We start from the raw sequence: 12,236 nt of genomic DNA, 5'->3' as shown, positions 1-12,236 counted from the left end.
CTGACAGACACTTGGATGATTTTTGTCCTTGACTACTAACAACTACGAGGCCAATTTGCCAGAAAAGAAGAAGCCTGGGGCGCCTGGGTGGCTCAGTCAGTTAAGCATCCGACTTCGGCTTGGGTCATGATCTCACAATCCGTGGGTTTGAGCCCTACATTGGGCTCTGTGCCGACTGCTCAGAGCCTAGAGCCTGCTTCAGATTCTGTGTCTCCCTGTCTCTCTGCCCCTCCTTCGCTCACTGTCTCTCTCTCTCTCAAAATAAAAAATAAAAACATCTTAAAAAATCTTTTAAAAAAAAGAGAACAAGGCTAGAAGTGTTCTGTGCCCAAGTTCACACAGATGCTAAGCCTATGAAGATCAGATTCAGCTGGAGCAGTAGAAAACCTCAACATAACAGTGGCCTCAACGTAATCATTTCTTTTTCTTAAGCATAAAAGCCAAGAAGGGCAGGACAGGGCTGGGCTGGTGGCTCTGTCGCACCAGGTCCTCAGGGACCCAGGCCCCACCCAACAAACACACTGAGTACTTGACTTCCACGTGTCACGGTCCAGAGTGGGTGTTCTGGCTACAGCTACCGCAACCGCATTCTAGCCAGGAGAGGGAGGCCGGGACATATTTAGCGGCGCGTTCACAAGTGGAAGGAACCCCATGGCCACTCTCCATCCGTGATGAGCCATGAGTGGATTTCTACCTGTGATCCCACTGCAGCAATTGCGGTCTCCGTATCTCACCCAGTATCTGCACTGTTGTGAGTCCCTGTACACCCCGTGCGATGCGGTCTATCGCTATGCTCCCCCTTGACTCCCTCAGGGAGCTTTGACACACATGCGATCTCCTCTCCTCACGGCCCATTCTTCAGCCCTTCTTCCTCCATGTTTCCAAACACATGGTGGCGGTTCAATAAATGTTCTTTATTTTTTTAATGTTTATTTATCTGACAGAAAGAGAGAGAGTGTGCGAGAGGAGCAGAGAGAGAGGGAGAGGGAATCCCAAGCGAGCTCCGTACTGTCAGTGCAGGGCCCAACGTGGGGCTCGAGCTCACAAACCGAGACATCATGACCTGAGCCGAAGCCAAGAGTGAAACCGAGTTGGACGCTTAACCAACTGAGCCACTCAGGGGTCCCAGTAAAATTCTTTTCAATTTATTTGAGAGAGAGAGAGAGAGAGACCAAGTGTGCGAGCTTGGGAGAGGGGCGGAGGGATAGAGGGAATCTCAGACAAGCTCCACATTTAGCACAGAGCCTGATGTGGGGCTCGATACCACGACCCTGGGATCATGACCTGAGCCGACACCAAGAGTCGGACCATCAAACAACTGGGCCACCCAGGCGCCCCAGTAAATGTTCTTTATACTAACACTCCCCCAAATGCATGAACCAGCCCCTTAAATGTCTCCTAACCCAAGCTCATTACTTCCCCAACCGTCCCTTAAGCATGGTTCCCACCTGTTTTCTTGGCTTAATTATTAGAAATGACCTTGAACCAGGATGGAGCCTCACTGGCCTCAGGCCCTCCCTTTGCGTCCAGGCCAAATACAAGTACAAACAGCTGAATGCCCCGGGGTTATTTTTTCTGCTTTTATTTGGGCTCCCGGGAGCCCCTCTTCCCCGCCTGTTGTTCAGGCTCACTAGTTAGTTCCGCAGGCCTGTTTGACAGGTCTTGCTATTTGCTTTTTTCCTTTTTGCCACTCTCACCTGCTGTTTGAAGGGACTGCCTAAAAAACAAAAATTTGGCAAACTATTAAAAAGTCGTTTCAATTCCAGAATGGGGGATGGGAGGAAAACTTGGCTTGGGGACTGGGTGACAAGAGACTGTTTCGCTTGGATTGTTTTCTTAACAAAGGTGATTTCTTTCTTTTGTTTTTTAATGTTAGAGAGAGAGATTCCAGCAGGAGAAGGGCAGAGAGAGAGAGAGAGAGAGAGAGAAATCCCAAGCAGGCTCGACACACAGCACGGAGCCCGACACGGGCTCGTGTCAAGCACATCAGCCCCATGGCTTCTTCCCGGTCCCCGGAGCTTCCCTCCATCTGTTCTGCCCTCCTGTTCTCAGAGTCCGGGCATTCTGAGAACAAATGGATTTGATACAAGGAATCACATGCTTATAAAAGCTTCGGGAGGGACCACTGGGTTTTAGAACCATCTGCCAAGGTTGTCATCCAGGCGTCAGAGAACGGCCTCGACCACGTCTACCGGCCTACTCACTCCACCGGGCAACGTGTCTGGATTGATCTCTTTATCAACAGCTCCTAGAGCAGGAAGAGGTCCGTACCTCACTTTGCCTTCCAAACCGAAGGGATGTTCAGATCCTAGCTGCAAGAGAGTCTGGTAGCTGCCAGCCTTCTGGCCTCTGCGGGGAGGGAAGGACATAAAAGGATGCAGGAGTGAAACTGGGTGCCAATCGACAGAACCCAGCATGGATACTGCTAGAAAAAGGAAAAGCAGTGGAGCGGCTGAGTGGTCAAAGCTACAGGCCTGCACCGTAAGACAGAATGAAAAACATGAGGTCTGGAGGGAGAAGGGACAGCTCGGTGTCTGGAAGGACCAGTCCTTAAAGACAAAGGATTGGCCATGATGGAGTTACCATGTTCAATCAAGGTCAAGGACAATGTATGACCATATGAGGGCCTCAAAGAAAATTGGGAAGAGAGGGATCTGTGAGACCTCAAAATATATGTCCACGAACTGAGCTCTTAGAACAGGACTCCAAATTGTATTCTGGGCTTTTTTTTTTGGTTTATTTTTGAGAGAGAGAGTATGCACACAAGCAGGAGAGAAAGGCAGAGAGAGAGGGAGGGAGAAAGAGAATCCCAAGCAGGTTCTGAGCTGTGAGCGCAGAGCCCGACTTGGGGCTCGATCTCACGACCCATGAGATTGTGACCCGAGCTGAGATCAAGAGCCGGACGCTTAACCGACTGAGCCACCAGGCCGCCCCTAGGACTTCAAATTGTATTCTGAGTAGAACTCTCCCGATATGCCCCAGTGTGCCCCGGTTTACAGAGGCCATATATTCCCCTGAAGTCATGTCTTAGGAATCCACAGGACACAAGACACTTCAATTTTCTCCTTTCCTCAACAGGTTTATTGCCTTTTAAGAAAATTTTTGTAAAATATAAATACAAAGGCAGAGAATTTACTTACAAAGTTAAAACACAGATTTCAAACATAAACACACAATTCAGAAAATTTTAGTTTTATGTACATTTCCAAGCAACCGACATATTATGTTAGTTCTCAATATTTTACAGGGTACAGAAAAAAATAGCTCAAAGTCTTCTTTAAATAAGAGCATAAAATGTTTCAACATATAAACAATCCGGTTTGATGCGTGAAAACTAATTTCACAGCTTTTAAATTAGGATATAAAAGTTTCATACAATTAGTTGTTGTGTGTGGATATGGTTTGAATTTATATTACACACTATCGGATTGCATCCAATAGCATTGACCTGGCCCGAGCAGGTACTCTGTAAACAAAACATAAAGGTACAGCCATTGCTGAGTGCCTCCACCCACCTCCCTCCCCCGAGCCGCGAGTCGTGTGGCTGTGTGGCTCGGTCCACACCCGCAACAGTGCGAGCTCTGTGTGACCTTGAGTTAGAGTGTGGAACGCCTTTTTCTCGTTTTGTTTCTCCTTAAAAAAAAAAAAAAAAATGAAACGAAACAAATATCCCAAGTAAAAACGAACGTATCCCAAAGCGTGTGTGCATTGACCAGTAAAGAAAACAGTAGAACGATTTCATAAAAACAGACCGGGAGGTTTGAAAAAGAAGAAAAAACGACGATGACAACAAAGACCATGTTTCTACGTCCTTCTGACTGGAGTCGTTTCTCTTATATAAAGAAGAGATATTTTCATATGTAATAGTGTCCTTTCTTTACAGAAATAGTCGTATTATGACACATATGCACAAAGATTAACACTATGACACACTGTACACGGCGGGCCCGGCGAGCTCACCAGTAGTCGCCGGAGCCCGGGTCGTTGGGGTGGAGCCACTCCATGGACGAGCCCAGCAGAGTCTGGAGCTCCCTGGTGAACTCCACCAGGTCTAAGAGCTCCTTGCTTTCGGGGTTAAAGGCTTCCAGGTCTTTGGAGCAAGAGAACAGGAGACTTGCCGAGACTTGCCGGTAAAATTCCGCCTCGGCGATGGTGACGATCTCCACGTTGGGGAAGTTGCAGCGGAATATGCGGGAGGACATTTTCAGTTTCTTGAGCACGTCCGACAGCAACAGCCAGTTTCGAGGCCTGCGAGCGAGGGAGGAGAGGGGTTCGAGTCCCCGGCCAGCTTAAAAGTGCTCCCTGCTACTCACCGCACCCCCCTCCCCCGTGAGCCGGGGCCGGCTGTGACAAGGGTGGTTACTTCTGTGGCCCTGCCCCGTGTCTCACCAGCCCTCCAAGATCTACCTTCGGCGGTAAGGTGAGGAGCCTCATCTTGGGGTGGGGGCCTCAGCGCTGCCAGAACCTTCCAGGTAAACACCTGCTCACTCAGCTCTGGCCACAGCTCGGGTCACCACTCTCCAAGGGAGCGCCCCGCTGCGGCCACTGTGGGGAAGCCTTCGGGTCTCCCAGCCTGACAGTCGCGCAGACGCCTCTTTGGTCTGTCGTCTCCTCCAACTGTCAGAGAGCCCGGAGGCCCGCCCCCACCTCCCCCTCCCCCCATCACTCAGTGCTTCTGGGAGGGACGCTTTGGAGAGGGAAGGTGTTACATGCCTTCCGTACACCCTGCCACGCTTTATGATTTCTATTGCTAATAAAATGTCACTGTAGCAGCATCTGTGTGACGAGGATGTTACTCATTAAGCGCCTCCGTCGACACTCAGCAGAACAGGTCCCTGATGTGTACGCGTCCCCGAGGGGCCGGTCAGCAGCGGCTCAACGGCTGCTGTGGGGTCCATGGGCTTTGGGGATCCCCTCACCAACCCCCCCCAACCCCTTGTCTGCCGAAAGGCGCCTGTAACTCCCGCCGCCCCAAGAGCAGCCCCGCTAGTCCTCAAGCACGTGACAGCCATGCTCACCCCTGAGCGACGGACACCTGGATGTTATAACACGGTAAGAGGGGGCTCTCTGAAAACTCAAACTCAAACACGTCGCTGTAGGCCTCGTCATCATCATCCTGGTCCTCCGGCCCCGGGGGGTTTGCCAAAACATCATATCCGCTTTCATCATCTGGTTCTACCGCAGGGCAAACGAGAGAGAGAAATCAGTGAGCCACCGCGACACATTGGTTCCTGTCACACGAGGACGCTCTGGAAAACCGCCAACTCGGCCCTGCTTACAGCACCCCCTGCCTACTGCCCCTCGCCTACACCACAGGGGAACGTTCTGAAACGCCCTCACTTCCCACCAAACCAGAAGGAACAACAGCTCACCACACACGGCGCTGCCGTAGAACTCCCAAGAGCCGGTGGCGTCTTCGTCACTGCGACCCTGTAGGTCATTTAAATAATCTGGAGGGAGAAACGCAAGATAAAACCCGCTGGGGAGACTCGAATGCTGGTGGCGTTCGGAGGCACTTCACTGTCACAGCTGGCATGCGACTTCCCACCTACCCCACAGCGCCCCCTTTCGCGCACTGCTTCTTCCCACACTCTGCTCTCGGCCACGTGGGACCGTCGGCCACGTGGGACCGTCGGCCACGTGGGACCAGGAGCTGCACACCTGCCCACGTTCTTCCCTGGCAGAAGGGCCACCTTCACTGCCCCCAGCGCCCACCAAAAGAGCTAGAAAGGTAAAGCTACGGACTTGCTCAGCCCTCGCAAGCAAATGAAGAGTGGGCATCTTGCCCGTGAATTACGCATCCCTTTCTTCATAGACTCACTTTCCCCAGCAAGTACAACGTAAGGAAATGAGGGTGGGCCTTGTGACCAAGTGGTATTCCCTGCACGGAGATGTGTGAAGAAGCCATCTAAATGGTTGAGTTAGACCATGCCTTGAACTCTGTAGTACCTGTTAAAAACTTCTCCATGAGTTCGCTGTGGGTCATCTTCATGATGGTTCTACCTGAGTACGTAGCCAAAGTGGGGTCAGCACCATAGGAGAGGAGCAAACGGACGATTTCCAAATGATCGTTCTCAACGGCATCGTGCAGAGGCCTAGGAGAGACACGTGGCAGGGTTACATGGGGGGGGCGTGCCTCTGATTACAGGCAGAATCGGATGCGCGGCGGCCGAGCTTCCAGGGCACGCGACTTCACCAAGGAGGCGTGCACCGCAGCGGCCACTCCGGAGAGGAAAGCTGAGGCCCCGCGAGTGGCCCAAGGTCCAGCAACGAACTACTCTGTTGTGACTCGTATACTTAACCCCTTACGAGGCAAGTGAAGGCGCAAACTTCAGGCCTTATTCTCAAATGCAAGTCTGTTTCTAATCCAGGACCAAGGAGGAACTCAAGCCCAAAAGAAACCATTTTCAATCAAGTTAAGTAGTGCCAGACTGGAAAAAAAGACTTTATAGGGGGGAAAAACATCGCGCCATTATGGAAGCCAAAACACCAAGCAATTGTTGTACCATAAAAAAAAAAAAAAAAAAACCCCGAAAGCCTATTCCTTTTAAGTACTTTTTCTCCTTTGAGATAAAGTGTGAGCGTGAGTGGGGGAGGGGCAGAGAGATGCGGGGCGGGGGGGGGGGGGGGGGGGGGGGGGGGGGGGGGGGGCGGTGCAGAGGATCCAAAACAGGCTCCAAGCTCTGAGCTATCAGCACAGAGCCCGACGCGGGGTTCGAACCCATCAACTGCAAGATCATGACCTGAGCCGAAGTCGGACACGTTTAACCGACTGAGCCACCCGGGTGGCCCAAGCCTACTCCTTTTTTAAAAAAGAAACGAGGTACAAATCGGAGCCTTTCCTGAACGGCGCATGTCAGCAGCTTAGAGATCAACGATCAAGCCTCTGGCCCGGAAGCAGAGTCCCTGGAGTGAGACCCTGGGGTGGGGCAGTCCTCCGCAGTCCGTCCTGAGGGAACGCTATTTGGAAACCACGAAATGCCAAACACCCTTCAGTTTTGCTAATTTTATGCCTGTGGGGGAAGCCCTATGCCCCGCCTCCTGGTGGCATCCCACGTCCACAACCAGGAAGACGCTTGGGCTGACTCAGACCTCTGAATAACAAACCGAGGTCAAGGACAGGATAGGGGACGGCCGCTGTCTGTCTGTCTGTATTCCTGGGACTTTCAATTCACGGGTATTTTATTTTATTTTCTTAATGTTTTATTTATTTCTAGGAGAGAGATAGAGGCAGCGTGAGCAGGGGAGGGTCAGAGAGAGAGGGAGTCACAGACTCTGAAACAGGCTCCAGGCTCTGAGCTGGCAGTCAGCACAGAGCCCCACGCGGGGCTCGAACCCACGAACCGCGAGATCATGACCCGAGCGAAAGTCGGACGCTTAACCGACTAAGCCACCCAGGCGCCCCAACTCACGTGTATTTTAAATACAGTGCTTTAACAGATGTGGACATGGGGCGTCCGACTTCGGCTCAGGTCATGATCTCACAGTTCATGAGTTAGAGGCCCGCATCGGGCTCTCTGCTCTCAGCGCAGAGCCTGCTTGGGATCCTCTGTCCCCCTCTCTATCTGCCCCTGCCCCGCTTTCGCTGTCTCTCAAAAATAAAATAAACATTTTAAGAAAAGCTGCTGACGGTAAGTGGTAAGTCCAGGGTCTTAAAAAAGGCAACACCCCCAATTATTCACGCACACGCCGACATTTTCACTGACTTCTGTCCACGGGAACGTTCTTAACTGTTAAAGTTCTAGCTACGGTTGCCACAAAGGTCTGTTCAACTCCATTCTAGGACTCTGCCATCAGCGTGCTTATGTCTCACTCTCCATCCTTCCTTCGGAGGTTTTCCACATGCCCTGGGCACCACTGCCACTGACCTGGTTCCATCCTGGGCACTGCAGTTGACGTCCGCACCGTATTCCAGGAGGTGTCGCACAATGTTGAGCCAGCCCCTCGCACAGGCTTCATGCAGGGCGCAGTACCCCGCGTTGTCTCGATGGTTCACGTCACAAATCTTGTTCTCCAGGCAGTACAAGACCACTTCCTGTGGGGAGAGGGGGAGAGGGGTGCCGTCATCTGTCACCGCACACTGAACTTTGAAAGGGTGACCTCTCCGTGGCCCAGCAGTGCCTTCTTTCAAAGGCGTACACCCCTGGGCCCGAGAGGGACAAGGGCACGTGCAGTGAAGACCGAGCGGGCCCATTCAGTAGGTGGTAGTGGAGAACAGCGCCAGGCTAGATGAAAGCGCGGACTACCGACGCCCAGAGATTAAATCGGCCGGAGAACATTCCTTCACGTAGAGAGGGAGGGATGGCAGGGTAGGTGAGCCAGGCCCTCCCACGCTGCTGCTTGCGGGGTAAGCAGGGGAGAAGAGACACTCTCCCTTTGCACCACGGTCAACGTCAACATCAAGAAAGGACACGAAATTCTTCAAACGACCCCACCCTCTAGTTTGCCTGGCTCCGCCCCACTCGGAGCAGAATCGTACAACATTTACGGCTTTACTGAAGTGAGCAATGTGCATCTGAACACGGTACGCTGCCACCTCCTCCTCTCAAGAACTAAATAAAACAAGCCTACCCTTCCCCCTTCTCGGAAGGTATTCTGTGTCAATGGTTTGCATTAGAATCACTGTTATGAATCTGACTTCTTTGGTGTATTAAAATATTAATATGAACCGCTCCCGGTAAGCAGAGCAGTAATTTATTCAATGTTTTATTACCTTGATTAAGAAAGTTTTCAAACACCCGGAACAGCACTTGCCACCAGAAAACACACTCCGCTGTCTTCCTACAAGTCGTGCCCAGCAGAGAGCTGTCTGGTTCCGAGAGCCGGGGGGAGGCGGGGCCGGCCCACACATGGTCCCCGCGGCAAGGGGGAGGCGGCCGGGGTCAGAGCGGGCCTCCCTGGGACAACTTTGAAATAACTCATCTGTTAAACCTCAAACAGGGGTCATCCCGGCCGCCTACAGATGTAGGGTGGGACCTGAAAGCCTCTTGCGCCCTTTCTAGGGCCCATCCATCAAAAGTGACCGCTTCCTTGGGAGCTAACCGGAATGTTCCATACGCTCGCCCCGGGGACCTAAATCTCCCACGCGGGTACACCGGGCCATTGGGGCCCTGCTGCTTCAGGTGACCGAGGCAGCTCCCTTCCAAAACAGGCGGAGGAAGAAAGAAGGCATGACCATAACAAATGCGCGTCTTCGTTCAGATCCTAACCTGCCGGCAAGCCCACAATCCTCTGGGTTCCCAGGCCACCTGCCCCGAGCCCTCGTATCCAGGATACCGCATGAAGCTGCTGCTCTTTTTAGCAGGCCCTCGCCGGCCAGCCTCGAGTGGACGGCTGCAAGCTAATGAGTTGTGTGCCCCGGCCAGGGAGAGGCCCCATCACGTGGCTCTGGGATCAGGCCTGAGCACCACCGACCGCCGTGCACGGATCAATTTGCCCGGGTCTCGGCGGCCTTACTGGTGTCCTATCAACCTGGGGTTTATTTGCTCTGACAATTACGGCCTTCACCTGGAAACTCACCGCTACCGGGCTGATTCGAGGGTACCTGGAAACGAAAGGACGGAGCTGATGGGTGAGTCAACTCTCTTTTCCCGGAGGGTGGCGGGGAAGGCAGTAGTAGCCTGGCGGCCAGGCTGGACTCTGACATGGGCAGCCCTAACTGAGCTGTGGGGCTGCCGCTATTTGCAAAGGACTTCTCCTGTTCCTCAAAGGAGCAGGTCACCTGCTACCCCTCGGTCACCTGGCAGACATCAGGAAGGGACGGTGGTACTATTTTCGTTCAACACTCGGGTTTCGAAATAGACGTCCCAGAGAGGCTGGAGCCCAAGTTCAATCAACATGACGCACTAGACCGAGAGCTCCAGCCTCTTGGTACCAGGTCAGCTGGGAAGGCTGAGAAGGCCCTGTCTGTTGGGGGGGTCAAGCGGGCTAACTGCGTGCTCGTGGCCGGGACGGCGGTGGCCTCTAGACTGGCCACCGCTGTCGCCAACAGAGACAATGGTTGAGAGAGGCCGGGCGATTGGGTCTCCCCAGTTCGGCGCTTGGTTTACTTTCTGCACTAGAAATGGGAGTGTTTGAAGAGCAGCCCATCCATTTCCAAACAAAATCAAACTGTTTTTGTTGGACAATTCTCTGTTAAGCGGCTATAAGCCGTATGCCATTAACCGCAAAATGTAACCATAAAGGCCATAAACCCGACATTGTTAATTAATTAAATGCCTCATTAACTTTTTAAAAAACATGATTTATTCAATTCATAGAAAATTTAACCATCACCACTAAACGCATAAGCACGCGGTTGCACGTTGGCATTTCAGCCTAAGAAACAGAAACCTTCATATCGGGAGAGAAAGGTCTGGGTGTCTCTGGCCAGGCGCCTGGTCTATTTAACACAGAGAGGGGTTTCTTTCTTTCTTTTTTTAATTTTTTAAATGTTTTATCCATTTCTAAGAGAGAGAGAGAGAGAGACAGCGTGAGCAGGGGAGGGTCAGAGAGAGAGGGAGTCACAGACTCTGAAACAGGCTCCAGGCTCTGAGCTGGCAGTCAGCACAGAGCCCCACGCGGGGCTCGAACCCACGAACCGCGAGATCATGACCTAAGCGAAAGTCGGACGCTTAACCGACTCAGCCACCCAGGCGCCCCACAGAGGGGGTTTCTAAACCTTAAGAACCAGATAAACACAATGCAAATCCTAAACAATCTTTTTATCACACATAGTATGTCCAGCTAAGCAGAAAGTGACAATGGTCATGACTGACTTCACGAAGACCTTCCCGAGTCAGTGCCTTCTGCGAAACACACCTTTACAGGGTTAAACAAACTGTCCTTCACTTTTCAAAGATTTGGCCCCGCCAGCTCTCACTGGCCATCGTTGCAACATTTTAAGTCCAGCCTAAAGAAATCCTAGAAAGTTGGCAGTTAAAATCCGGTAGCTAAGTGTTCAGCATCCAAACTGCCGATCGGTGCAAATTACACACTGAACTTTACAGGTGAAGGGGGAAGAAGAAAACCCCGGTGGTCCTGACATAAATGCTTCTAAGGCTTCACGTGCCATCGAAGGCCCGTTAGGTGGTTTACAAATGTCTAGATCAAGTGAGTGCTCCTTGGTCCAGGCTTCGGGCCTGACGGTTCCGCAAAAACCGAAGTGGAAACGTGCTCAGGGGACCAATGAGGGTCGCTGAGGTCTCCAGTCCCAAAGGGAGACTGGTGGAAATGGCAAGATCAAAGGTGAGGTCATCAGGTGTTGGCCGGAAGCACAAGTGCTTTTCCTCAACTGCTGCTAGCTGGGCGTCATGTACCGTACGTAGGTCTGAGCTCACTGAAAACCAGCCGGCTGCCACGTGGATTTCACCCTCCCTCACTAAAAACCATCCCAGGGAGCTCTCTCCAGGTAATCGGGACACCTCCAGAAAAGACACGGCGGTACAAATGACCACACAATTAACCATCGAACAAACGGGGCAGGGGATGGCCTGGCTTAGGGTCAAGGCGGTCACCCTGACGAGGGCTCTCCACACCAGCGGAGGGGGACACAGAGCTGGCTGGGCAGGGTGTGAGGGCCAGGACTCCGGCACATCCCACGAGGCCCCCGCCACCGCGGCCCTCGTCCACGCTCCACACTCCGCCTGCTGAGCCCCATTTTATTTTCACCGTTCAACTCCCAGAGGGCTGATGCCGGCATAAAAAATGCCTTTGCCCTGTGGGCTATTACATCACAATTTCATCTGACAAGTGTGGTGGGGGAGCCGCACAGGGCAGAGCGGGTCATCTATCTCCGAGGGCAGCTCCACGGGGAGCCAGTCTTGGAGAGGGGCAGGGTGGGGGAGGGGGCAGCGAGTCTAAGGCACAGCCCCTCCTCCTCCGCAGCCCTCAGGCTTCCTCGCCCTCTCACATAAAAGACTCTTCGGGTCCGCCCCCCCCCCCAACCTCCTACCCCTGCCCAGACATTTCCCACCCGCCCGCTCCCCACAGGGGCACCGCTCTGCCTGAGAAACAGCACAAGCAACCCAAAATAGAGCTAATAACTTCTCTCCCCCTTGCTAATCAGAATCCAAAAGGGCTCATTAAAATTCCCCCAGTCGCCAAGCCCTGGGTTATGTCAGATTTTATATCAGAGATAAGTGAGCGAGACTGGAGGGTGCCGGAGCAGCCTACCTGCCCGAACACGAACTGAACATCAGAGAGGCCTTTCTTTTCACATGGCGATTGAACAAGCCAGCAGAGTCGGGAGGGCGCGG

At 52.7% G+C, this 12,236-nt stretch overlaps 1 protein-coding gene across 7 annotated transcripts in view; it reads right to left on the bottom strand.

The window, feature by feature from the left end:
- Positions 1 to 3,053: 3,053 nt before the first annotated feature.
- BCOR (BCL6 corepressor) overlaps positions 3,054 to 12,236 on the bottom strand; it is a 45,004-nt gene continuing 35,821 nt past the window's right edge. For all 7 annotated transcript variants that reach the window (XM_039256118.1, XM_039256091.1, XM_039256134.1 and 4 more), the window contains 5 exons: positions 7,869 to 8,035; positions 5,950 to 6,095; positions 5,373 to 5,450; positions 5,019 to 5,175; positions 3,054 to 4,248 (listed from right to left, as the gene is read on the bottom strand). In XM_039256118.1, coding sequence (XP_039112049.1) covers positions 3,957 to 4,248; positions 5,019 to 5,175; positions 5,373 to 5,450; positions 5,950 to 6,095; positions 7,869 to 8,035 — 840 coding nt within the window. In that variant the 3' untranslated portion in view covers positions 3,054 to 3,956. The remainder of the gene's footprint in view (positions 4,249 to 5,018; positions 5,176 to 5,372; positions 5,451 to 5,949; positions 6,096 to 7,868; positions 8,036 to 12,236) is intronic.

Source organism: Hyaena hyaena, unplaced genomic scaffold (assembly GCF_003009895.1).
Source record: "Hyaena hyaena isolate Hyena2069 unplaced genomic scaffold, ASM300989v1 scaffold_12, whole genome shotgun sequence".
NCBI lineage: Eukaryota > Metazoa > Chordata > Mammalia > Carnivora > Hyaenidae > Hyaena > Hyaena hyaena.
The sequence above is the reverse complement of the archived record's forward strand: the minus strand, read 5'-3'. Positions and strand labels throughout refer to the sequence as shown.